The 27,426-nt window shown below is 43.4% G+C and overlaps 1 protein-coding gene across 6 annotated transcripts; it reads left to right on the forward strand.

Annotated features, from left to right (window-relative positions):
• Nucleotides 1-9,004: 9,004 nt before the first annotated feature.
• On the forward strand, nucleotides 9,005-20,985 carry ZNF396 (zinc finger protein 396). Of its 6 annotated transcripts, none has more exons than XR_010727486.1 (5): nucleotides 9,033-9,120; nucleotides 14,054-14,556; nucleotides 14,833-14,974; nucleotides 15,379-20,001; nucleotides 20,188-20,985. XR_010727486.1 is itself a non-coding variant. In XM_066246928.1 (4 exons), exons 2-4 carry the CDS (start codon nucleotides 14,188-14,190, stop codon nucleotides 15,897-15,899), a joined length of 1,032 nt encoding a protein of 343 aa, XP_066103025.1. In that variant the 5' UTR covers nucleotides 9,005-9,094; nucleotides 14,054-14,187; the 3' UTR covers nucleotides 15,900-20,985. The 6 variants fall into 6 exon arrangements, 3 of the variants coding, with proteins under 3 accessions (XP_066103025.1, XP_066103024.1, XP_066103026.1); XR_010727485.1 differs by having other exon boundaries at nucleotides 15,379-17,930; nucleotides 18,117-20,985; XR_010727487.1 differs by having other exon boundaries at nucleotides 15,379-17,930; nucleotides 19,391-20,985.
• Nucleotides 20,986-27,426: the final 6,441 nt, after the last annotated feature.

Below are 27,426 nucleotides of genomic sequence, written 5' to 3' on the forward strand. Positions count from 1 at the left end.
TTTTTTTTTTCATTTTTCTGAAGCTGGAAACAGGGAGAGACAGTCAGACAGACTCCTGCATGCACCCGACCGGGATCCACCCGGCACGCCCACCATGGGGCAACGCTCTGCCCACCAGGGGGTGATGCTCTGCCCATCCTGGGCGTCGCCATGTTGCGACTAGAGCCATTCTAGCGCCTGAGGAAGAGGCCACAGAGCCATCCCTAGCGCCCAGGCCATCTTTGCTCCAATGGAGCCTCGGCTGCGGGAGGGGAAGAGAGAGACAGAGAGGAAAGCGCGGCGGAGGGGTGGAGAAGCAAATGGGCGCTTCTCCTGTGTGCCCTGGCCGGGAATCGAACCCGGGTCCTCCGCACGCTAGGCCGACGCTCTACCACTGAGCCAACCGGCCAGGGCAAAATTTCCTTCCTTTTTAAGGCTAAACAATATTCTATTGTGTATATATACCAAATTTTGTTTCATTCCTCTGTCGAGTGATACTTGTATGGCTTCCATCTTTAGACTATTGTGTATAATGCTTCTATGAATAAGGTACAAATGTCTTTTTCAGACTCGGCTTTCAATTCTTTTGAGTATATATCCAGAAGTGGAATTGCTAGATAATATAGCAATTCTTCTTCTCCCTCTTTTTTATGATTTTTATTGATTTTAGAGAGAAGAGAGAGAGAGAGAGAGAGAAAGAGAGAGAGAGAGAAAGGAGGGAGGGATGAATGAAAAGCATCAACTCATTGTAGTTGCTTCTCGTATGTGCCTTGACCAGGCAAGCCCAGGGTTTTGAACTGGTGACCTCAGCATTCCAAATCGATATACTTTATTCACTGTGCCACCACAGGTTAGGCTCATGTAGCAATTCTATTTTTAATTTTTTTGAGGGACTATAGTATGTCATTTTAGTTCATCTTACATAATTATTTTTAAATAATGGAACAAGTCATATTACAAATATCATGAATATTTGGAAAAGAAATTTATGGTACAATATGTGAATCTAAAATAAAATCTTACATAAGTCATTGCTCTATATCAGGCAAAAAATGATGAGTTATTTTTTTTTAATTCCTAAATGGTTTTGAGAAACTACATATTAATGTCAAAGGTGTTCATTAGTGAAATTGGTTTCAGAAACACTGTATTAGCTGAAACACTGAATGTGGAGCAAGGAACAGATTAATCAGTGCAGCCAGTGAATAAGGACACTGTTTAATTAAGAGGTATTCATTGGGCCTGACCTGTGGTGGCGCAGTGGATAAAGCGTCGACCTGGAAATGCTGAGGTCGCAGGTTCAAAAAACCTTGGGCTTGCCTGGTCAAGGCACATATGGGAGTTGATGCTTCCTGCTCCTCCCTCCCCCTTCTCTCTCTCTCTCTCTCTCTCTCACTCTCTCTCCTCTCTAAAAATTAATAAAAGTAAAAAAAAAAAAGAGGTATTCATTGAATAGTGACTTATTATATGAGTGTTTTTGATGGATAACGCAAAAAGATATTAGACATAGTCCTAAAAGTTTAGGATCTAGTGTGCTGGGGCTGGGGAACAGGAGTATAGCACATCAAATAATTAGAGGAAAATTACATTCAGAATATATAAGTAAGTGCTAAATGCGTGAAATAATTAAGTTTTTCAGAGACATGAGGGAGAAAGGCAATTGGAGGAAACTTAGTGGAGAAGCAAGCTGTGTCAAAATTAAGAGGGTAAGAGAAATATTTAATGTTCAAAGACTAGCTCGAGCAAAAGCACAGTGATAAAACGAGTACACTTTGTCCACTCAGCTTGCATATGCATCCTTCTATATATCTTTAAACTTATGTACGTCAATCAAATGATTTTTCCCAAACAAGATCCAACTCTGTCTGAAAAGTTCTCACCTTTTCTCAAAATGTGGAGACACACAGTTCCAACAGTCATTGTATCTATCGCTGGTTATGTTAATTACTCCTCAAATTCAGGCAGAGTCGCGCTGAATATTCTTTTACCCAGAGCAGCAATTTTCAACCATTTTCATTTCATGGCACACCATATACTAATATTCTGCAGCACACCAAAAACATATATATTATATTTTTTGCCAATCCAACAAAAAAAGGTGTAATTTTGATTGACCTACAAATAATAATAATAATAATAATAATAATTACTGACCCTTTTTGCTCCAAAGTGCCTTTTAAAAAAAATCAGATGCCTATACTTATACCTAAAGATTTCTGGTACCAAGCATTAACCAATCAGACTCAAACTTATTATGCGACATGACCAGTAAGATGCAACTTTATTATATGACCTATATATTTATGGTTCAACAAAAGGCAGTCACACTGGACAACTATTGTTATGTTGGCTATTGCCATTTTTTTTTTATTTAACAATTTAAGGGCAAAGAGGTCAGTGCCCTGACTAAATAGTCAGGTATTAAAAGTTTTAAAAATTCTTGTGACATACTAGTTGAAAATCATTAACCTAAAGAATTGTAAAGTTAACTTTCAATTACATATACATAAAATAGTGGGAAAAGAGAGAAGAAAATGGTTAGCATATAAAATAAACACATATATACATAAGTAAGCAAGTAGAAAACATACAAAGCTACTGCTGTCATCCTTTCTGTGATTTGTTGTGGGGCGGTCAGTGATATCTACGTATTCGTTGTTCCGCTACCCAGCCCACATTTCCCCATCCTCATCCAGAAATTCAGCTGGTTGGGGTTCTTTACTTTCTGGAGTGACCAAAACCTTCACTCCCAGAGGGTTTGAGTCTTCAGTCCTGCTTTTTCTTGGTTTATGTGATTTTTCATTAAACTTTACTAACTGGCATGGAATACTAACAGGCACCCCCTGATAACTCCTTTGGTTTCAGACATAGTTCTCCTTGTGCACATTGTGTGGTAGAAACCCAAGTTCAAGTACCTCATTAGAGTAACATTTTCCCCTCTAGTTGGTCCAACCTCATAAATCCAAATTGTCCAGGAGGCTGTCTCACTTTCCAATTTAATTAAACCACTGTATCTGCTGGTGCAGGCATTTCTCCCTTGGGGACTATGACTTCCAAACAGCATTGCTCAAAGTTTCTGGGGCAGTAAGTAAAATTCTGCAAATGAGTTACTGAGTTTAGGAGAGAGAGGCCTCACTCTCACTTCCACCCTTTGATGTTCAGATCCACGTGCGCTGGCTGTGGGATAGAAAACATCATATAACAGTCTCTGATTCTCTGTGAGACAGAATCCCATTGTTTTTGGGTGTTGTTTCCCAACTAGCACCACAACTGAGTCTTCAGTAAGCCATTCCAACTTTCAGTTAGCCCAGGTGCTCCTAGGTGATGGGGTATGTGCGAAGACCGGTTGATTCCACAGGCACAAGCCCATTGCTGTATTTCTTTTGCTGTGAAATGAGCTCCTTGATGAGAAGTAATCTTGTGCAGATGCCAAGATGATGGATAAAGCATTCTGTATGTACGAAGATGGTAGGGCAGCTGAAGTATTATGTTCAGGGAAGGCAAATCCGTATTCAGAATACATGTATAGTTTAGTGAGGATAAATCTCTGCTTCCCCTGTGAAGAAGTCCAATGTAATCCAACTTGCCACCAGATGCTGGTTGGTCTCCATGGGGAACGGTGCCATATGAAGAACTTAGTGTTGGCCTCTGTCAACAGATTAAGAGCTCAGCAGTAATGTAAACCAGATCAGTTTTGGGTAGGGAAAGCCCATGTTTCTGAGCCGTGCATAAGCTTCATCCCTGCCGCTGCGGCCATCTTGTGTATGTCCCACTGAGCAAGCACAGGGGGTGAAGGGGGAAAGAATTACTTACGTCCCCTGAGTGCATCATTTTTGTCCAGCTGATTATTAAGGGCCTCCTCTCCAGTGCACAGCCACAGCTCACAGGGCAGCAGAGAAGTCACTGTTGTGCCATGGTAGTGGAACTTGCTGGAAATCTCTCTAGGTTGCAAGGGAAAGCCATTCTCTGGGAAGCATCTTACCTGAGGCACACTGCTAGAAACTGCCCAGGAGGGTGCAGCAGGAAACTGCTGCCAAAGAGAGCTGCTACTGAATATTGGAAAGCTGCATTCCCTGCCTCCAGAGCCAGCACACCAGCACCAGGGAAGGAAGCCCCTTGTCCCTGCCATGTCTCTCTAGCACCTCCTACTGACAAATCATATTATCGTGCTTGTTGGTGAAGGAAAAATATTTAAGAGGTTCATTTCATGTTTACAGAGCAGGCAAGGAAGGATAAATTTCTATAAATTATCAGTTGTCAAAGGCACTGTACTGAGTTGAATAGTGTTCCCCCAAAGTTCATGTTCACCTGGAAGCTTAGAGTATGACCTTATTTAGAAAGGTACATTTCTTGCAGATGTAATTAGTTAAGACGAGATCATAATGGATTAAGGTGGACCTTAAATTCAGTGCCGGGTGTCGTTTTAGGAGGAGATGAGACACAGAGCCACACTTAGGCACAGAGAGAAGGCCATGTGGCAACAGAAGCAGAGATTGGAGTAACTCAGACTTGCCAGCGACCAATAGGCACTACAAAGAAGCAAGGAAGGATTCTTTTCTAGAACATTCAGAGGGAGCATGACCCTGCCAACACCTTGATTTCAGATTTCTAACCTCCAGAACCTGTTTTAAACCAACAAGTTTATGGTAAGTTTTTATGGCAGCCCTAGGAAACCAATAGAGCACCAAATGTTTAGTTCCAGTTTGTGGAGAACCAACTCATAAATAAATACATGAAGTTTCATGTCTTGGGCATGCTAAACACACAAGGTTATAGCAGGCTCCGAGGCTCTACCATAGATCTTCCTCTCGTTAGGCTTTTCTGTCTTCCCATACAGGGATTTTCAGTGCTGTAAGAAATTTATTATCTTCATCTCTTCTCTATAAAATGTTATGAAGCCATTATTCTTTCATCCCAATGTCTCTACCTAGAGCAGCTTTCTGACCCACGGGGCTCTCCTCTTCATGAATTATTTGTCTTCCCCGTTAACTATGCCTCTAAATCTGGCTGAATAGTCTTTGCTAAATTTCGGAACTAACATTTTGGGTTCATCCTTCACCTCCTTCAGTCCTTATGCTGGGCTCCCTTTACCAGTATAAAGTGAATTCCATATCCTTTTGTTTCCAGTCCATTCCTGTAATCCCATTGCTAGTGGAAAATGGATTCTTTTTAAATCAATTTGACCCTCTTCTTTTTAAATTCATGTATTTGTGGAGCATGAATTAAGTAGAGATCCTGTGCCAGCCACCATAAAGGGAACAAAGGGCACAAAGAGAACAGGACAAATGAGACACAGGACCTGCCTGACATATACATGAGTGAAATGGAAATGTTTTGGGAGATTTCAGATTTCTACTGGGGGATAGGTGGATGGTGGTGTTAGTCCAGAAGACAAGGAGGAAAAAGAGGTGAGTGTAGGAGTAGTGAGAAATAACACATAATTAGTGTAAAGTGCCTGTGAAATAAACAAGTAGTGCTGTTTGATAAGCAGTCAGCCCTGTGATGAGGAGGCTCAAAAAGACCAGGATCAAGATATATATATTGGGACTCATTAGTTAGAGGTGGTAGTTGAAATCTTAATGGTGGAAATATAGGAGCTAGCACACAGAGAGCCTACAGCATGAAAAGTACAGGAACCAAGGGCTGAACAATGGAGAACACTAACAATATGTGAGATTGCAGAACAAGAGGAACCACTATAACGAGTGTTTAGTAGGAGAAGAACCTAAAGACAGGTTAGTAGTAGAAATAAAGGACAGACAGAAGTACCATAGTTAATAATGTGAAATGCTGAGAAGATAAGGACTAAAATAAGTGAATTAGCTTTAGCAATAGGGAAGACAAATGAAAGGTTGAGGGTGGAAGTTTCAATAAAGAAGGCTTAAAGGGGACTGGGAGGTACAATATTAGTTGATTCTCTATAATTCATGCTTTAATATGCATATTTTAAAAGTCAAACAGGCCTAACCAGGTGGTGTGCAGTGGATAGAATGTTGGTCTGGGAGGCAGAGGACCCAGGTTAAAAACCCCTAGGTCACTAGCTTGAGTACGAGCTCATCCAGCTTGAGTGCGGGCTCACCAGCTTGAGCGCAGGGTCACTGGCTTGGGCAAGGGGTCACTAGCTAGGCTGGAGCCCCCTGGTCAAGGCACATATGACAAAGCAATCAATAAACTAAGATGCCACAACAAAGAATTGATGCTTCTCATCTCTCTCCGTTCCTGTCTGTCCTTATCTGTCCCTCTCTCTCACACATATACACAAAAATAAACAAACAAACTAACTAAATAAAAGTCAAACAGACCTAGAGAGGATGAAGGTGGTCCCTGCCTCCATCCCATGACCATGTCCTGCATCCAGGGCTACATCCACATCCCTAAAAGCTTCTAACCAAGTGAAGGAATATAGTGATAAGGAAGAGAAGGTCAAGTGAATGTCTTTATAATGTCATTATGGAGTGATTGTCCTCCTCCTTCACCATGTAAGTGGTTTATGAAATTCATAGGGAGTTTAATATACTTACATATAAGAAGTATTCAGATATATAGAGCATGTTTTATATTTATTTTCACACAATCTTACAAAATGTCCAATTATATACAGGGTATTGAATATAGCATCTTCTTCAACCTCAGATTTAGTCTGTCAAAAATCCCCTCAAATGTCATCAGCCTCTGTCAAACCTATTCATAGCATTGTTTTCATACTTCTCTGAACAACACACTATCTACCCATACCCAACTGTCAATCTACCATCCAGGTAAACAGCAGCTTTTCAACTGTTTCCTGACTCCTCCTCCATTCTCACCCTCTCTGCACTAGTTCATACCTCTATCAATTGCAGCCTGGATCCTTGCAATAACTTCAGAGCTGTTCACCTTGCCTTGAGTTTTGTCTCCAATCAAGTATATCCTTCATGTCACCATCAGAGAGTTCTGTCTGAATTGCAGATATGTTTGTGCCACTTCCTCAAAACCCTGCTTAAAATTTTAGTTCACAGCTTTCTACCTGGCCTGCCAAATCTTTTAAAACTAGACTTTGCTTACTACTTCATCCTCATTCTCAGACACTCATGGCCTGAAAATCTTAACATTCTGAACTGGTCTCTCAATCATAAATGCATCAACACCCAGTTTTCCCAATCCTCTCCAATCCCAGTCTATTCACCCATATATCCAACACCTCCCTTACTTTGGGTTATCATAGCATATAGCATCCTGTAGACAGCTTCATCAAAACATCTGCAATTTATACACCCTTCTCCTTAGTTAACCAATCAGTTCCTAAAGAGCAGGAATCTGTATATTATTCAATGCATCTGAATTCCCAGTGTTTATCATGTGTCTGGCATATAGTAGATATAGGATATATAGTTCCTGCTCATTTCTTTCCAGGCAAACAAATTTGTCCTTTATCTCACTCATGGGAAACTTTTATATGCAGCCTTTTACATTTGCTCCTTTTTTTGTTGTGTTTTTTGTTTTTGTGACCGAGACAGAGACAGAGAGAGGGACAGATAGGGGCAGATAGAAAGGGAGAGAGATGAGAAGCATCAGTTCTTTGTTGTGGCTTCTTAGTCTCCTTAGTTGTTCATTGATTGCTTTCTCATATGTGCCTTGACCAGCGGGCTAAAGCAGAGCGAGTGACCCCTTGCTAAAGCCAGCTTCCTTTGGGCTCAAGCCAGCGACCATGGGGTCATGTCTATGATCCCATGCTCAAGCCAGCGATCCCGTGCTCTAGCTGGTGAGCCTGCGCTCAAGCCGGATAAGCCCGCACTCAAGCCGGTGACCTGGGGGTTTTGAACCTGGGTCCTCTGCTTCCCAGTCCAATTCTCTATCCACTGTGCCACTGCCTGGTCAGGCATTTGCTCCTTTTTTTCTCCTTTTTTAACATTAGCTTCTTGGATCTGGCTTTTGGTGGAATTAGAACCTATGAATTCACCCCTGACTTTTTGCCAAATCTATGTCTTTTCACAGTTCCTTATTCTCCTGCAGCTTGACTAAGGTCCATTTTCTCTTTAAACCACCTTCCACAATTTCACACCATTGTCAGCATTGCCCTGAAAGAATTGTTTTAGATTCCTTATTGCCTTTAGTCATTTAACATACTCACCATCAACCTAAATACATCTGGCTTCTACAGTTTGCATTAGCAGTTGCTTCAGCAACTAATCTTATCCAGTGAAAGCCCCCTGTGGAAGCAAGAATGCCTTCAAATTTAATGTCATTATAGGTTAAGATGCAAATTTCTCCCCTAATTCCTTAGGTCTGGTATAGACTGACTAAACTGGTCTTTTCTCTCATCATTTCAGACTCCTTTACTAATATACTTTTTTCTCAGTCATACCAAAAAAGTTTTTTTTAATTGTTATTGTTGTTTATTAATTAACAAGGGGTTTACACAAATTTCTATCCTCTTCTTTCTAATTTCCCACTTCCTTCCTCAAATACGTTTCCAAGAGTTCCTGGGTAACATAGGTGGAGAAAGAAGCCAATATGTGGGGCTGTGGCCTTGTAACTCATTGACCCTGAGAAAATTTATACATATATATTTGTCCTAAAATATGCGTGAGCAGGTTCTGTCTCATCATTTTAAAGGGCCAATTGGTTCTCTTGGGAGAGCATGGATGTGGGGCTCAAACCTGTTCCCTAAAACGTCAGTACTTGGAGCATAAGCAACCTTAGTAGCCGATGGTACTGCACGGAAGTTGAGCTGAGCGGTGGCAAGCCCAGGAGGCTCCCCCATCCCCTCGCCCCGGGTCTGTGCCTATGGACAAGTCACAGAACCTTTGGTTTTATTTCCTGTAAAACAGGAATAGCCTTACTGGGTGATTGGAAGAGTAAGTAATGTAAATAAAAATACTCTGAGAAATAAGAATGATGGTTTACTTGAACCAGGAGGCGGAGCAGCTAGATGTCCACCTTTGTGGTTATTATCCGCTCCCCCTTGCTCCCGAGCTGCTTCTCGTAAAGTGGAATACGGCTGCAGTTCGTCTCCTAGGCAACTGCTCCGTTCTTCCGGGCCCGCCCTCAACCGCCGCGAGGACCGGAAGCAGCTTCCAGGCCCTTGCTTTGCCGGCTACTTCCGGATGCCGCGGTCGTCCTTCCCAGCCTGGAGGTGAGAGCCGAGCGTCTTCTCCACCGGTAGGCCTAGGGAAGAAGCGTCTGTGACCCCGGGGGTGTGGCGCACTTGGTAGCAGCCCTCCCGTTCCCCCACGCACCCCGTCTTTATACCCCTCCCTGTCCCCTTCATCATGCCTGCGGCGCTCCTCGGGGCCACCACTTGGGCCCCGCATCGCTCTGCCTGTCGCCGCATGTCCGCGCAGCCCACCCTTTGACCCCCCCCCCGCGGCGCCTGTCCCCTCGGCTGAAACCACTGGTGTCCCCTGCCCCTTGCCCGCACTGCCTGCTGTCCCGCCGTCCCCTGGAGCGCGCGAACCTCCTTCAGTCTCAGAGTTTTGTCCCTGCCCAGGAGGGGAGCAGCGTGGCCGTGGGGGCGGGGGGGCGTACTGTGCTTTTTCTTTTTCTTTTCTTTTTTCTGTATTTTTCTGAAGCCAGAAACGGGGAGAGACAGTCAGACAGACTCCCGCATGCGCCCGACCGGGATCCACCCGGCACGCCTACCAGGGGGCGACGCTCTGCCCACCAGGGGGCGATGCTCTGCCCCTCCGGGGCGTCGCTCTGTTGCAACCAGAGCCACTCTAGTGCCTGGGGCAGAGGCCAAGGAGCCATCCCCAGCGCCCGGGCCATCTTTGGTCCAGTGGAGCCTCGGCTGCGGGAGGGGAAGAGAGAGACAGAGAGGAAGGATAGGGGGAGGGGTGGAGAAGCAGATGGGCGCTTCTCCTGTGTGTCCTGGCCGGAATCGAACCCGGGACTTCTGCATGCCAGGCGGACGCTCTACCACTGAGCCAACCGGCCAGGGCTCCTTGTCCTTTTTGGTGCTTACAATGTCTTCATTTACCTCATTGACTTCATTAAGTCCATCCATTGTAGCTTTGAGATCCTTAAGCATTCTAACAATCATTATTTTGTACTCTGCATCCGGTAATTTGATTACTTCCCATTCGTCCAGGACTTTTTCTGAGGACTTAACCTTGTTAAAGCATATGACTTACTCTTCTCTGCCTACCCATTATTCTATGTATGACTTAAAGGCTTTTTCCAGTTGTGGTCTCCTTGCCTAGTAGAGCGCTTTGAAGTCTTGATTTGTTTTTTTCTCAGTTTTCTTAACTCGGTGGTAGTCTTGTTTACTGATCTCAGCAGGGGGCTTACTGGAAACCCCATCCAGGAATGCATGGGTGTAACCTGAGACTCTGAAGGCCTGATCTGCCAGCTACTCTCCAGTGCTAGTGCCCAGGTGCTTTCTCAGCTTCAGTAGGGGGAGGTGTAGCTCAGATCTCCATGGAGACCTGAGTTACTGCCCCCCTTCCCCACTTCCTGTTTTCAGCTGTGTCTTGTTGCTCTGAAGCTGGAGAGCTTTCTGGAGGTGGGTCACCTGCACCACTTTAGGCTTGTGCTGTGTGGAAGGATCAGCCCTTCCCCCAGCTATGGCCGCCTCTCCACTGGATGAGTCAGCTTCTCAGGTCATCCCATGCATTCCTGTGCTGGTCACCATCTGTCTCTCTCTCCCAACTTTACTTTTGGAAGACCAGCCAGTCCTCTCAGCCCAACTCCTTCCCAGGTCCCCAGGCAAGTGGCTGAGAGCGATATTTTCTGCTCTTCTCCTGGTAATGAGAGCCCTTCTGGGTCTCAGCCTCACCCCCGCCCCTTCACACCTGTAAGCTGGGGGGCCCCTACGGTGCCTCCGCACTCCCTATCAGGCTCCGTGTGGCATCAGGCTCGGTGTGGCTTATTCTTTCCTCCTTGGTTTTTGAGACCTGTTGTTTTAGTCCAGAGTTGGTTTTTCACGCTGATTGTTCCTAAATTAATTTGTAATCCAGTTTGGTGGTGTGAGCTGGGAGTCTGTGCGTTTGCCTACTCCACTGCCATCTTGGTATCTCTGAGGGCATACTGTCCTGAGCCCTTAGGTTGCCAGCCCTCCTGGAGCCGGCCCACGAGGAGCATTTCAAAGTGAGAGTCGATCCTCTCTGCAAAGACCCCCGGGATTTCGGTCTCTGGGTGAAGCCTCCTATCCAGGCACCTGGTTGGTGACAGGCCCTCCTGCGATGTTGGGCATGTAGTTCACCGGTCTCTTGTGTAAGCTTGTGTAAAGCTGAGCGCAACTGTGGAGACGGCGACCATCTCTTCTGCAACTTTCAAAGGCTGCTTAACTTCGGGGCCCTCAATGTAACAGACAGAAGGGTCCAAATTCTTGTCTGCAACCCTTTCCGCTGCCTCTGTTCCGCCCAGGATCATATGGGTCTACTGCTCCTTCTCTGAGCTGGGACTCCTGCCTCCCGCCTCTTTACCACACAGCACAGTGGATAAGCGTGGATGGCCTGGGTTCAGGCCCCAGCCCTGTCCTTTTGCCCATGGCCACCGGACCGGAGCTTGCCCTGGCAGGTTTCTCATCTACAACATGGTGATGAAAATATCTCTATAGGGCTCTTGTGAGGGTTTAAATGAGTTTATATTTATTGAGGTGCCCAGTGTTTGGCTGTTACCGGTATCAGCTGTTATCATTTACAGCTTATCATATCACAGTATAAGCCGTATCATTTATTTCAGGGGTCCCCAAACTACGGCCCGCGGGCCGCATGCGGCCCCCTGAGGCCATTTATCCGGCCCCCACCGCACTTCCAGAAGAGGCACCTCTTTCATTGGTGGTCAGTGAGAGGAGCATAGTTCCCATTGAAATACTGGTCAGTTTGTTGATTTAAATTTACTTGTTCTTTATTTTAAATATTGTATTTGTTCCCGTTTTGTTTTTTTACTTTAAAATAAGATATGTGCAATGTGCATAGGGATTTGTTCATAGTTTTTTTTATAGTCTGGCCCTCCAACGGTCTGAGGGACAGTGAACTGGCCCCCTGTGTAAAAAGTTTGGGACCCCTGATTTATTTGGTAACAGTATTTCTTCTGTGAAAGAGAGAGACAGAGAGAGGGACAGACAGGCAGGAAGGAAGAGGGATGAGAAGCATCAGTTCTTCATTGCAGCACCTTAGTTGTTCATTGATTGCTTTCTTATAAGTGCTTTGCCTGGAGGGGGGGCTATGACAGAGCGAGTGACCTTGGGCTCAAGCTGGTAAGCCTTGCTCAAACCAGATGAGCCCACGCTGAAGCTGGCGACCTCAGGGTTTCGAACCTGCGTCTTCCACTTTCCAGTTCGACGTTCTATCCTCTGCGCAGTTGCCTGGTCAGGCCACCGAAAGTACAAGCATTAAGAAGGGTATAGGCTTAGCTCAGGTCACCAATGTATCTTTAGTTCCTAGAACAGTGCTTGGTGAAGTGCTTGGTGAAGTGGGGGAAAAATAACAGACTACATAAAGGGGCATGTATAGGATTTTTTAATTACTCAGCAGATACTAGTCATCATTTAACTGATGACATTGAGATGGTATAATGTAAAATGGTACTCAGTAAAATGCTATACTAAGAAAAGTGTCTTTTCACCCCCTTCTATGAACAAGCTAGTGATACTTGGAGAAGTTGCTCTCATACCTAATTATGTTGCTGGTGGCATTGTGAATTGATAGTCTTTTCTGTAGTTTATTTGATAATACATAGTAAGACAATTTGGTCTCAATAAGCAGGCATTGGGACATGCTTGAAGAAAATAATTGAAAGGAGAAAAATAGTGTATTTGTGAAAATGTGCCATTCAGCATTATTTATAATAGTAAAAATGAGAAACAAGGTAATACTCTACAGAGAGATATAATTAAGTAAATAACATAAATGTTATGGATGAGAAGTGAAAGTGAGTTTGGAAAAAATTGGAAATACATTAAGATAGAGGGATTTGCGATTACTTTTTTTCTTCTTCTTCTTTTGTCTTTCTCTGAAGTTGGAAACGGGGAGGCAGTCAGACAGACTCCTGCATGAGCCCGACTGGGATCCACCCGGCATGCCCACCAGGGGGCAATGCTCTGCCCATCTTGGGGCGTTGCTGTGCCGCAATCAGAGCCATTCCAGCACCTGAGGCAGAGGCCACAGAGCCATCCTCAGCGCCTGGGCAATCGCTGCTCCAATGGAGCCTTGGCTGCGGGAGGGGAAGAGAGAGACAGAGAGGAAGGAGAGGGGAGGGGTGGAGAAGAGGGGATGGGCGCTTCTCCTGTGTGCCCTGGCCAGGAATCGAACCCGGGACTTCTGCATGCCAGGCCAACGCTCTACCACTGAGCCAACCGGCCAGGGCTGCGATTACTTTTTTTTAATGATTCCTTTAATGTCAAACTATTATTGTTTTGAAAATGAATGAACATTCGCCTGACTGGTGGTGGTATGGTGGACAGAGCATTGACCTTGGACACTGAGGTCCCTGGTTGGAAATCCCAAGGTTGCAGGCTTGAGTGTGGGCTCATTGGCTTGAGCGTGGGGTCACCTACTAGAGTGCAGGGTTGCTGAATTCAACCCAGGTGATCAAAGGGTCACTGGCTCAGCTTGAGCCCCCACCCAAGTCAAGACATGTATGAGAAGCCATCAGTGAACAAGTAAAATGAAGCATCTAGGCATTGATGCTTATCTCATCTCCCCTTTCGCTCCCCCTTTCTGTCTCTGTTTAAAAAAAAATTACTGAACGTTCAAAAAGTACGAAAGTACTTCTCTCATGACACCATTTCTTAGAGCTCTTTGCAACAGGCTAGAAAAATTAATTGGCTCTTGAGCCTGCCCTAGAATCATAGCTTTCCTCAGGCTTCCTTGTTTCTATGTTCCAAGTGCTCCTATGCAATCCTGGCTGGTCTTGTATTGTGATACTTAGCCTGTGGGCATGATCCTCAGAATAAATTGGGAATTACTCATGCCTATGAATTAATCTTAGCCCCTTGATTCTCTTAAAGAAGGAAGTATTCTTTGACAGCATGATTTATGTTAAGATTAAGAGCAGTACTTTCTGTACAGTCTTGTTTCTAGTCTTAGTTGTATTCTAAGAAGCATTTGTCTTTGTCTTATTTCCACTTGTTTCTTTAATCATGTTTAAGGATTATCCACAAAGAGGGCTTCACTTCTGGAAAATTAAAGCCTGCCAGTCCTGAGCTATTCCCAGTCCCAGTGTCTGCATCAACATTTCTTTCTACAAACGTCAGAAGAACCTGATAGCATTCTGGTAGTGAAGATGGAAGGGAAAGAGGAGGCCTGTAATCCTCTCCGTGGAGGCGGGATTCCAGATTTGGAATCCCGCCTCCACGGGAGAAGCTGCTACAGCCCAGAGACCTTCCGCCAGCAGTTCAGGCAGTTTGGCTACCAGGAGTCCCCGGGACCCCGGGAGGCTCTGAACAGGCTCCGGGAGCTTTGCTGTCAGTGGCTGAGGCCAGAGATGTACAGCAAGAAGCAGATCGTGGAGCTGCTGGTGCTGGAGCAGTTCCTGGCCATCCTGCCGGAGGAGCTGCAGGCCTGGCTGCGAGAACACCGACCAGAGAACGGAGAGGAAGCTGTGCTGATGCTAGAGGAGCTGGAGAAAGAGCTCGATGGGCCAGCAGAGCAGGTAAGCCATCTGTGGGGGTGAATGACCAGGCTGAGTCAGGAGCTTTGGCGAATCACTGGGATTAGAGCTCTCAGATTGCACTCCCATTTAACTGGCTGAGTAGCCGGCTGGATGTACTCCCAGCCGTGCCAGGTAATAGAATGTGGCTTCGTTTTTTCTTCCCTCTTCCTGTGTCCCATGATATGTCCCACATACCGTAGTTTCTTTTGTCTCACTTTATCCTGAAGTCCCAACTTAATTTCCTCCCTCAGCCTCAGATAACCCAACTGTTTCCAGGGTTTTGGACAAAATGAGGACATACTTGTGGAGAAAGTGGCAGCTTGGGAAATCACTCGGGAGTCACCAGGTCGCCAGCTCAAGCCTGCGAAGCAGCAGCTGGAGTGCACATCACGGGAGCTCCACTCCCCAGGACACAACGGTGAGGGTGGGGCTTAGTTCACTTGGTGGCAAAGCTGGCGCCCAGCCTGCTGCCTCTTTCATTTGCTCCTCCTCTTCTTCAATAATTCCTGCTCTTTGAGGCCCTTCCCCTTTTCATCCAGTCTTCTCTCAGTCTCTACATATCTTTTTATTCCTACTCACTGTTCTACTTTTTGCATAGAGCTTTTAATATTTCTAGTTGGCTGCCTCCTCAGACTGTAAATTTTTCTCTTTTGATTTATGACCTCAGGGTTTTCTGCTTTGCCTTCTCTATCCTCCACATTGTGATGCTATTTTACAAACATGCTCATTAATAAATCATATATATTTCATTTAGATCATTCTACTTCTCTTTCTTTCTGAACAGAAAACTGATGACACTTGCTTTTCTGTGTATTATTTCAGATAAAGACACTAGAACTATAAATGTGAAATCAGCTTCAAGGCAGAAGACTTCTTTGGGCACAGAACTGCACTATGATGTTTCTAACGCCATCCATGTGAATGCTTCCCAGAGTTTCACAGCTACAGGAACTGGGAAACCAGATGGCAGGTTTGAAAGAAACAGTAGAGATCTTTCCCGGAAAAAACAACCCAAATGTGATGAATGTGGCAAAACCTTTACTCAGAGCTCAGCCCTTCTCCTACATCAAAGAATCCACAGTGGAGAGAAACCTTATTCATGTGATGTGTGTGCCAAGGCTTTTAGCCGAAGTGCTGTCCTGATTCAGCATCGAAGAATCCACACTGGGGAAAAACCTTTCAAGTGTCATGAATGTGGGAAAGCCTTTAGTCAGAGCTCTAACCTTTTCAGACATAGAAAAAGTCACACTAGAGCAGCGGTTCTCAACCTGTGGGTCGCAACCCCGGCGGGGGTCGAACGACCAAAACACAGGGGTCGCCTAAAGCCATTGGAAAATACATAATGCATATATTACAGTTATGAAGTAGCCACCAAAATTATTTTTTGGTTTGGGGTCACCGCAACATGAGGAACTGTATTGCGAGGTCACAGCATTAGAAAGGTTGAGAACCACTGCACTAGAGGGAAAAGTCCCATCAATTTTGTGAGGAAACAAAGCATTTACTCAGAACTTTTTCAACAGATTAAGAAGACAGAAAGCACAAACAACTTCTTAGTATAGGTCAGTGGTTTAATGAGCACCAGTTTCCTTTCAAAGGTCATAAAAGTGCCAGGAAAGAAGACAGACCAGTGTTTTTCTTTTTTTGTATTTAACTTTATTATATTTAAAATCTGAGAACTGTAAAATATAGTATCTGTATAAACACCTGAGGACTGTTCAACTGGACACAGCATCTTCACTCAAACAGTCTGAGATTAAGACTGTAAATCAGAAACTTGTTTTATAATACACAAAAAATGAAGACCCCTCTTCAGATCACATATGCCCAGTAAACAGTCACATTTGTTTATAAATACAAAGAACACTTGGTTTTCTAAACAGAGAAATGTACATTCTGGCCCCTGGTGAACATTTATTGGCATTCTCAACAATGGCTAGTACAATTAGCACCAATCTCATAGCTTATAAACATAATAAATGTTATATGATATAACAATGTAAGAAATAGCAATGAACATGTTTTGCTTGAAAGTTCTAAATTCTTAAAGTCCAAAATGTCAAATCTGAGCTAATGTACCTTCCAATGTTTAGTAGACTAAATGGCTCAGAAAGCAAATTAGCTAGAAACATTGCACAGGACAGAAATTCTCTGTAGGAATACTCAGGAGTGAGCAGAGAGGTTACCAGTGATGGAAAATGAGGTGCACATTTACAGAATAGAAACAGCTCGCTTTAGCTAGGTTCATCTTTATCTCTCAAGAAGTGCAAAGTGCCATTTTAAATTCTGAAAGGTTTACTTGTGTGCATACTTCAGAAATAGAATAAAATGTAAATATGAAACAGTAACCATAAAAATATGCATCTTTAAAAAATTTGGACGTAAGCATTTTCAGAGAGATGTAAACTGTAAATGGCTAGTCAAATATCCAAGGTTAGGGAAAATATTTTTAAAATGTTAAGATAACAGATATTCTTACAACACAAAAATCTCTTAAGGGCAGCAAAATGATTTACACCGGGTGGTATTGGTCTCCCCGAAATTAAGTACAATCTAAATCTACAGAAACGTTTCTTTCACAAGTCAGGGCATTTCTCTTTTTTAAGCTTGTCGCTGCAGTCACACAACTTCAAAGCTGGTCCCAGGTTGAGCCCCATATCCTCCACAATATTATCAAGCTGGAGCATTAGCATAGCTTTCCCATCAGTGTTACGTGGCCTGAAGACATCCTCGACAGGTGTGAGTGTCTGAGCATCTCTCTGTTTCAGAAACAGGATCACTCCCACTACAGACCAAGTTGAAGTGTCATCAGAGAGCTCTTGTTCTGGCATATGTGAGTGACTTTCAGCTGCTGAACTTACACCGAGGTCGGCTGCGCTGTTGAGAGTTGAGGCAGCATGGTCGAGGCTCTCGTTCTCCAGTAAGGTGGGTAAGCTGTCACCTCAGGCTTGTGTGCTGGACTGGATGTGCCTTGGTCTAGCATGGCTGCAGGTGCTCTTGTGGAAGCCTGGACAGCTGACAAGCCACTGGTGCTGCTGTGAGCCACTGGGCTGGCCCAGCAGGGCACAGAAGAGGTGCCCTGCACTGGATCTGCATCTGGATCACTGCATGTGTAACATGGCAGACATGAAGGTTATGGTACTGTGCAGACTGAACTAAATGTCGGACTCGGGCTAAGGCATGTCTCCTGCTGCTCGAGTGACTCATGATCCCGGAACTGGGAATCCTGTGACTGATAATATGTTTCTGCAGGGTTTTCCTGGGAATCAGTTGTTGGCCTTCTTACTGGCGAAGCTGGGCTATAACTTTCCTGCAAGAGGGAAGCGGGAAGAGGCGGATTCTCCATTTTCAGCAACGGCCTTGCTAGATAGCAGGTAACGATAATATTTGTATGCATAGCCACATAGCTTGTGATTTTCCTGTATTTGTCACGGAAACAGGACACTTTTGAAACCTCTGTATTAGTGGCAGTCAACTTCTTATCCAGGGTATCAATAGTGTACTGGTTAACCAGGCAACGATTCAGGATATCCCCAATTGCTTTTTGCCACTCGCCATAGGATGTGTAAGACTGAACACTGCTGCGCATCGACTTCACTGGAGCAGCTAGACATCTCTGTGCAACAGGAGCAACTCCACTTCTCTGAGTTGGGCCTAGGTATTTTGAAACTCACTGGAGGACTAATTCGTGAAAGTGCTTGGTCACCTAGGACTGCTAAACCTACTCCTAGGATCTCCTCCACAAAAGAAGCAAAACTCAGCCACGGGTGTCACTGATGCCTGATTTGCAAGCAGGCACCAGTCTTCACACTGCTGCCGCCACATTTGAGAAGCTGCGCGCGAAGTGGCGCATGCCCCTCAACCGCCACCAGTGCCACCCAGACCAGTGTTTTTCAACTACCAGTCCGTGAACTGGTCCACCAGCAACTTCATGCCTGTTCACAAGAGTTAAGCCACTCTGATGTTGTATGAAGATTATAGACCCAGTGATCTTAGTTGAATTCCCTTATGCCCAGAGTGATTTCTGCCTTAGCAGTCACTGAAATAATTCTATTTTTACCAGTCCCCAAGTATAAAAAGGTTGAAAACCACTGATCTTAGACTTTCTAATGTCAGTACTGTTTGCTTTTCTGCTTATCAATACAGTGTCAGTTCAGATGTTTGAGATTCTAAAGCTTATTTCAGATTTCCATCCCTGGAGTAGCTCTTAAAAAGCCGTTCTCAGACATATTCTACTATTTCCACTTTTAGCACAAATGATGAAATAGCACAGTTAACTCTTTACAGAATAGAAACATCTCACTATATTTAGGTTCATCTTTATCTCTCAAGAAGTGCAAAGTGCCATTTTAAATTCTGAAAGGTTTACTTGTGTGCATACTTCAGATATAGAATAAAATGTAAATATGAAACTGTAACCATAATATGCATCTTTAAAAAAATTGGACGTAAGCATTTTCAGAGAGATGTAAACTGTAAATGGCTAGTCAAATACCAAGCTTAGGGAAAATATTTTTAAAATGTTAAGATAACAGATATTCTTACAACACAAAAATCTCTTAAGGGCAGCAAAATGATTTACACCGGGTGGTATTGGTCTCCCCGAAATTAAGTACAATCTAAATCTACAGAAACGTTTCTTTCACAAGTCAGGGCATTTCTCTTTTTTAAGCTTGTCGCTGCAGTCACACAACTTCAAAGCTGGTCCCAGGTTGAGCCCCATATCCTCCACAATATTATCAAGCTGGAGCATTAGCATAGCTTTCCCATCAGTGTTACGTGGCCTGAAGACATCCTCGACAGGTGTGAGTGTCTGAGCATCTCTCTGTTTCAGAAACAGGATCACTCCCACTACAGACCAAGTTGAAGTGTCATCAGAGAGCTCTTGTTCTGGCATATGTGAGTGACTTTCAGCTGCTGAACTTGCACCGAGGTCGGCTGCGCTGTTGAGAGTTGAGGCAGCATGGTCGAGGCTCTCGTTCTCCAGTAAGGTGGGTAAGCTGTCACCTCAGGCTTGTGTGCTGGACTGGATGTGCCTTGGTCTAGCATGGCTGCAGGTGCTCTTGTGGAAGCCTGGACAGCTGACAAGCCACTGGTGCTGCTGTGAGCCACTGGGCTGGCCCAGCAGGGCACAGAAGAGGTGCCCTGCACTGGATCTGCATCTGGATCACTGCATGTGTAACATGGCAGACATGAAGGCTATGGTACTGTGCAGACTGAACTAAATGTCGGACTCGGGCTAAGGCATGTCTCCTGCTGCTCGAGTGACTCATGATCCCGGAACTGGGAATCCTGTGACTGATAATATGTTTCTGCAGGGTTTTCCTGGGAATCAGTTGTTGGCCTTCTTACTGGCGAAGCTGGGCTATAACTCTCACTGTAAGAGAGTGAAGCGGGAAGAGGCGGATCCTCCGTTTTCAGCAATTCGGCCTTGCTAGATAGCAGGTAACGATAATATTTGTATGCATAGCCACATAGCTTGTGATTTTCCTGTATTTGTCACGGAAACAGGACACTTTTGAAACCTCTGTATTAGTGGCAGTCAACTTCTTATCCAGGGTATCAATAGTGTACTGGTTAACCAGGCAACGATTCAGGATATCCCCAATTGCTTTTTGCCTCTCGCCATAGGATGTGTAAGACTGAACACTGCTGCGCATCGACTTCACTGGAGCAGCTAGACATCTCTGTGCAACAGGAGCAACTCCACTTCTCTGAGTTGGGCCTAGGTATTTTGAAACTCACTGGAGGACTAATTCGTGAAAGTGCTTGGTCACCTAGGACTGCTAAACCTACTCCTAGGGTCTTCCTCACAAAAGAAGCAAAACTCAGCCACAGGTGTTACGAATTTCTTTACGGTTCGGACTCGCACAGCAAAAGACACATCAGATGCAAGTAAATGGGCAGAGGGCTGAAACTCTTAGGCCAAATCAGCCCCGAGAAACTGCGCCACTGCATAGTTATTGAGTTCCTAAAGCCACAGCTCAGCAGATAAAACTGGAAAGCTACACAAGCCTTCTTTCCCATCTGATTCATCCCCAACTCTGCAGGTCTATTGTTTCTCTCATGAACAAGAACACAAGAAGAGTCAGAGTCTCAGAGCTTATCAATCATGAAGGACATCTTGTTTTTGGAGGCACTTCTCCAAGAATCCTGCGTACTTGCATTCAAGTAACCCAGGCCAATGTCTCCCCATGGCTAATAACACCAAGATCTCGTCTCCAAGTAACCCCTGCTCTGAAGTTAACTGCCGTTTATGCCGGTGCAGGGTCATCTCCTACATATTCCCCTTTTTTCTTTTTTTATTTAGCTTGCACTTTATGTAGCATAAGAGACAAAATGGTAGATTGCTGCTCTATTTTGCTGTGATGCTGATTTTCTTTTCTTCTGACTATATATAATAAAAGAAAAAGGAAATGATTAGTACAATGCCTCCTACAGTTCTTCCAAAACTCTTAAATTGTTTTTGAGGATACAAGTTACTGATTCTATTGGAAATAGCAGTTAGTAAATTTTCTCCATCAATCAATTTTTTTTTTTTCTGAAGCTGGAAACGGGGAGAGACAGACCGACTCCCGCATACGCCCGACCGGGATCCACCCGGCACGCCCACCAGAGGTGAAGCTCTGCCCACCAGGGGGCGATGCTCTGCCCCTCCGGGCCGTCGCTCTGCCGCGACCAGAGCCACTCTAGCGCCTGGGGTAGAAGCCAAGGAGCCATCCCCAGTTCCCGGGCCATCTTTGTTCCAATGGAGCCTTGGCTGTGGGAGGGGAAGAGAGAGACAGAGAGGAAGGAAGGGGGGGTGGAGAAGCAAATGGGCGCTTCTCCTATGTGCCCTGGCCGGGAATCGAACCCGGGCCCCCCGCACTCCAGGCCGACGCTCTACCGCTGAGCCAACCGGCCAGCGCCTCTCCATCAATCAATTTTAACTGATCCTTAAAAGTTGTGTCAGTATGCTTTTGTAAATCTAAAATTTTTATAGTTGTTTCCATGATTTAACAAATGCTTTTTAACATTTTCCCAAGGAAAATGAGTATGATTCCAAGGAATAGGGATAATACAAAAAGTAGTTACATTCCAATCACATTTTAGCTTAATTTGTCTTTGCAGGCCAACAATCTGATCTCCTAACATAATCACAGTCTGTTCCAAATCATCAATTTTAGCATCAGTGTTACTACCTCTACGTTGTTGAGAAGTCCACAGTTCAGAATTTTCATGCCATTTTTGTACAAAGTCCACAGTCTGTATACTTTGATGTAATGCAATTCCAGATACAGCAGCCACGGTGGTTACAGCTATTAGTCCCATGATGGTGATGATCAGTCCAACCAGTCTCTTGGTTCGCTTCAAAGACTTAATAAGATGTAACAGCATCATGGGAGCGGAATCCCGCCATATCCAGTGCATATGTACTGGAATCCAGACTCTTGTTCTGGCTCTTAAAATGTACAGACTTTGACTATTTTTATTAAAAAGAATGGAAGAGTTAATACATGTATAAAAAGCATACTTATTGCAAGTTATAGAATAATTTTCAGCTGTCTATTTGGTTTTACCTATAATGAACATATAAGGCAATCTAACACAAGCAGATATAAAATGTGTCTCATTCTTAAAGGTTAACATAGTATGATTAGAAGGAGGATTTCTCCATATTTGTCCTTTCTACACTGACATGTTTAAGTGCTGTGGCTACTTTCCACAAATGATATTGTATAGGACCAAATTTTATGTGAGGAGCTCAAGGTGACATCCCTCCTCCATGCCATACGATAGTATGATTACCTTGACCATCAGCTGTAATTGAACCATTGTTCTTATGCCACCTTAAATCAGCACCCTGACCTTTAACTCAGGCATAACCATGAGAGCTTTAATCTATGATGTTTCATGTACAGATGTATTACTTTTAAATCTGTATCCTTTTTTTTTTTTTTTTTTTCATTTTTCTGAAGCTGGAAACAGGGAGAGACAGTCAGACAGACTCCCGCATGTGCCCGACCGGGATCCACCCAGCACGCCCACCATGGGGCGACGCTCTTCCCTCCAGGGGGCGATGCTCTGCTCATCCTGGGCGTCGCCATGTTGCGACCAGAGCCACTCTAGCGCCTGAGGCAGAGGCCACAGAGCCATCCCCAGCGCCCGGGCCATCTTTGCTCCAATGGAGCCTTGGCTGCGGGGGGGGGGAGACAGAGAGGAAAGCGTGGCGGAGGGGTGGAGAAGCAAATGGGTGCTTCTCCTGTGTCCCCTGGCCGGGAATCGAACCCGGGTCCTCCGCACACTAGGCCGACGCTCTACTGCTGAGCCAACCGGCCAGGGCTTAAATCTGTATCCTTGTAACAAACATTTTTTTTCCTTCTCCTTTACTGTTTTTTACAATAGAGAGCCAAGCTTGAGCTTCTATTTTCAAACAATATGGCTCATGTCCTATACATATAGGTAATCCCTCAACTCCTGTTTTATAATTTCCTAATCTTATTCCTTCTCCCGAAGGTACTAAGGGACCTCTATCATCAGAAGATCCTGGAAGCCAATTAGAGTTATTAACAAAAATAGGAACGGCACTATCTTCCCAATGAGTAGCTCTACTTAGTGGAGGATAAGGGATGTATGCCCGGTAACTAAAATTTTCAGCCATACTTACCGGAATTGTTACCAAAGCAATCATTGCTAAAAACAGATTAGTAGCATTTTGTTCTTTTTTAGTCACTTGTAGCATCTTTTTACCCTCAAAGGTCAGCTTTTTAAGTTGACCCCAACTTGGTATTTAAGGTTTTTCTTCTGAGGTTCAATGCTTCCATCTCAGCAATGGAAGGTTATGGAAAGAATCTATTTCTCCTACTCATGTTGTTAGTTTAATTCTATGAGCAGGGATCCAAAGGACTTCACTGGATTCTGCAATGACACAAGCAAACCCTCTTCCCCAATGTTGCACTACACCAGGTACCCATTGATCCAACTCATTTTTATAATGCACAGGTTGATTATTAATCTTAGAACTATTATTTTTTGTCCAATGTCTGTCTGCAGCAGTCAAATTATCTTCTGTATTTAAGAAATTTAAAGTAAATAAAGCTTTGTGTAACATAATTCTAGGGGATAATCTTCCTTCTCCCACCTTTTGTTTAAGTAAGAGATTTTTCAGAGTACGATTGCTGCACTCAATAATCGCCTGTCTTTGTGGATTATATGGAATTCCAGTAGTATGTTTAATATTCCAAAACGCTAAGAATTGTTGAAATTTAGCAGATGTATCGGCAGGACTATTGTCAGTTTTAATTGCTTTAGGAATGCCCATAACATTAAAGGCTTCAATAGATGTTGAATGACACAATCAACCTTTTCTCTAGGCAAAGGTGTGGGCCATCAAAAGGAAGAATAAGTATCAATAGGACAGTGTACAGAAGATCGTTTTCCAAAGGAAGAAATATGAGTAACATCCATTTGCCACAGGTCATTACTGTGTTGTCTTCTAGGATTTGTTTCTCCTGGTAATGGAGGAGCATTTATAATACTGCACTGAGGACAGTTTCTAACAATATTTTGAGCTTCTTGCCTGGTTATCTTAAATTTTTGCATCAAACCTTTTTTATATGTATGAGTCTCTGCATGAAATTTAGCGGTTATTTCTATTGATCCAATGAGTAATTGATTAATTTTATTATTTGCAGTAGACATAGGCCCTGGTAAAGCTGTATGAGAACGAATGTGAGTTATATAGATAGGCGAATTTCGTTCCCACAATAAAAGTTGTAACTCTTGAAATAATTTGTGTAATTCAGAACCATCATTTGAAATATAAACAGTTTCTATAAGTTTAGCTCTATGTTCTACATATTGTGAATCAGTAACAATGTTAATAGGGCAAGAAAAATCATTAAGAAGTAATAATGCAGCAAATAACTGCTTTTTGAACTGATATATATGGAGTCTTTATTATTTTTGTCACTGGTCCAGTATATCTAGCAATACCTAATTTATTTGCATCAGTATAAAAAGCATAAGCCTTTTGAATTGGCTGAGCCAATACTTTAGTTGGCAAAATCCATTGTGGTTTTTTTAGAAATTGAATTCTTTTATCTGTAGGATACTGATTACTTACAGTACCAAAATAATCAGCTAATGCAATTTGCCAATCAATATTTAACCTCCAGTTGTCTGAAATCTGATTACATGTTAAAGGTACAATAATTTTATTCGGATCATTTCCAGTTAGTTGTCTTATCCTAAGACTACTCTAAGTAATTAAAGTACAGCTTTTCTCTAAGTAAGTACATAATTTCTTTTGAGTCTTATGTTGGAGAAATTGCCATTCTAATATCTTGTTTTCTTGCCATATGATGCTAGAAGGAGAATGTTCTGAGGGAAAAAATAATTGAATAGGTTGATGTGTATTACTTGGATCTAAATAAGCAGTATGCATAATTTTTTCAATAAGTGATACCTTGTTTTGCCATTTCTGTTAACTGTCTAGGACTGTTTAAATCAGTATCTCCTTGAAGTATACAGTATTAAATAAATTCATTAGTGCATAAGTAGGAATTCCTAGACAGGGTCTCAACCAATTAATATCACCTAATAATTTTTGAAAGTCATTTAAGGTTTTTAAAGAGTCAGTTCGTAAACTGACCTTTTGAAGAATAATTCTTTGATTCTAAATTATATGCCCTAAATATGTAAAATGACAAGATGTTTGAATTTTGTCTTCAGCTATAATTAATCCATACTGATTCAAGGTTTCAGAAGGATCTTTTTTTAGTTTTTTAAAATTTATTTATTTTTTACAGAGACAGAGAGTGAGTCAGAGAGAGGGATAGACAGGGACAGACAGACAGGAACAGAGAGAGATGAGAAGCATCAATCATTAGTTTTTCATTGCATGTCGCAACACCTTAATTGTTCATTGATTGCTTTCTCATATGTGCCTTGACTGCGGGCCTTCAGCAGACCGAGTAACCCCTTGCTGGAGCCAGCGACCTTGGGTTCAAGCTGGTGGGCTTTTGCTCAAACAAGATGGCGACCTCGGGGTCTTGAACCTGGGTCCTCTGCATCCCAGTCTGACGCTCTATCCACTGCACCACCGCCTGGTCAGGCCAGAAGGATCTTTAAGGATGACTGGAAGTTCAGCATTATTTTCACAAGCTATCAGTATGTCATCCATATAATGGATTATTAAAGATTGAGAATATTTCTGACAAATTTTTTCTAAAGGTTGATTTAGATAATTTGACACCATGTTGGGCTATTCAACATTCCTTGTGGAAATAATATAAACTTAGTAAGAATAGTTAGTTCTGCTTATTGTTATAGATACAACAGCTAACATTGCTAGAAGCAGAGTCAAGGATGTTTTTGAAGTCTTAGTCTTTTTTTTTTTATTTATCTTTTTAATGGGGCGACATCAATAAATCAGGATACATATAGTCAAAGGTAACAAGTCCAGGTTATCTTGTCGTTCAATTATGTTGCATACCCATCACCCAAAGTCAGATTGTCCTCTGTCACCTTCTATCTAGTTTTCTTTGTGCCTCTCCCCCTCCCCCTTTCCCTCTCCCTCTCCCCCTTCCCCCCCCCCCGTAACCACCACACTCTTATCAATGTCTCTTAGTTTCACTTTTATGCCCCACCTACGTATGGAATAATGCAGTTCCTGGTTTTTTCTGATTTACTTATTTCACTTCGTATAATGTTATCAAGATCCCACCATTTTGCTGTAAATGATCCGATGTCATCATTTCTTATGGCTGAGTAGTATTCCATAGTGTATATGTGCCATATCTTCTTTATCCAGTCATCTATTGATGGGCTTTTTGGTTGTTTCCATGTCCTGGCCACTGTGAACAATGCTGCAATGAACATGGGGCTACATGTGTCTTTACGTATCAATGTTTCTGAGTTTTTGGGGTACATACCCAGTAGAGGGATTGCTGGGTCATAAGGTACTTCTATTTTCAATTTTTTGAGGAACCACCATACTTTCTTCCATAATGGTTGTACTATTCTACATTCCCACCAACAGTGTATGAGGGTTCCTTTTTCTCCACAGCCTCTCCAACATTTGCTATTACCTGTCTTGTTAATAGTAGCTAATCTAACAGGTGTGAGGTGGTATCTCATTGCAGTTTTGATTTGCATTTCTCTAATAACTGATGAAGATGAGCATCTTTTCATATATCTGTTGGCCATTTGTATTTCTTCCTGGGAGAAGTGTCTGTTCATGTCCTTGAAGTCTTAGTCTTAATCAAAATATTTTTTGCCTCCTGGGTAAGTTTCTTTAGTTGCCCCTAAGTAGGCAGTTCAGCCTTTTGTGTTGTAGTTGCCTTTATCTTTATTTCTCTAATAACCTTTGGCTCTAGGCTTAGTCTCTTTATTTCTACTTCTGATGGCTCAAAGATGTCCAGTCTCCCTTTCTTCTATTTCTGACTCATGCCAAGGCCTTAATTTTCTGGAAGGTATCTACTGGTCTCCTGTATCTGTGGAGATAAGAGCAAATCCTCTCTCCTATATTTTGCCTACATTACTGTTGCAAATTAGCAACTGTCCCTATCTAAAAAGTTCATCTTGTGTAATATTAACAGGAGGCTTAGTGTTAGCATTCTGATTAGCTTGAATATGAGCCTGATCCTCCCACCAAGTTATAAATTATAACTACTCCACTTTTAAGTTTTTGGGTTTTTTTTGGGGGGGGGGTTTGTATTTTTCCGAACCTGGAAACAGGGAGAGACAGTCAGACAGACTCCCGCATGCACCCGACTGGGATCCACCCGGCACGCCCACCAGGGGCGACGCTCTGTCCACCAAGGGGCGATGCTCTGCCGCGACCAGAGCCACTCCAGCGCCCGGGGCAGAGGCCAAGGAGCCATCCCC

The sequence above is a fragment of the Saccopteryx bilineata genome, chromosome 11 (assembly GCF_036850765.1).
Source record: "Saccopteryx bilineata isolate mSacBil1 chromosome 11, mSacBil1_pri_phased_curated, whole genome shotgun sequence".
In the NCBI taxonomy this organism is placed as follows: domain Eukaryota; kingdom Metazoa; phylum Chordata; class Mammalia; order Chiroptera; family Emballonuridae; genus Saccopteryx; species Saccopteryx bilineata.

Bases quoted from the DNA above. Each gene is read 5' to 3' on its own strand.
- ZNF396 (XM_066246928.1), top strand. From the start codon at position 14,188: ATGGAAGGGAAAGAGGAGGCCTGTAATCCTCTCCGTGGAGGCGGGATT. The intron at 14,557-14,832 runs GTAAGCCATCTG...AACTGTTTCCAG, and splicing joins TCGATGGGCCAGCAGAGCAG to GGTTTTGGACAAAATGAGGA. The intron at 14,975-15,378 runs GTGAGGGTGGGG...GTATTATTTCAG, and splicing joins CCACTCCCCAGGACACAACG to ATAAAGACACTAGAACTATA.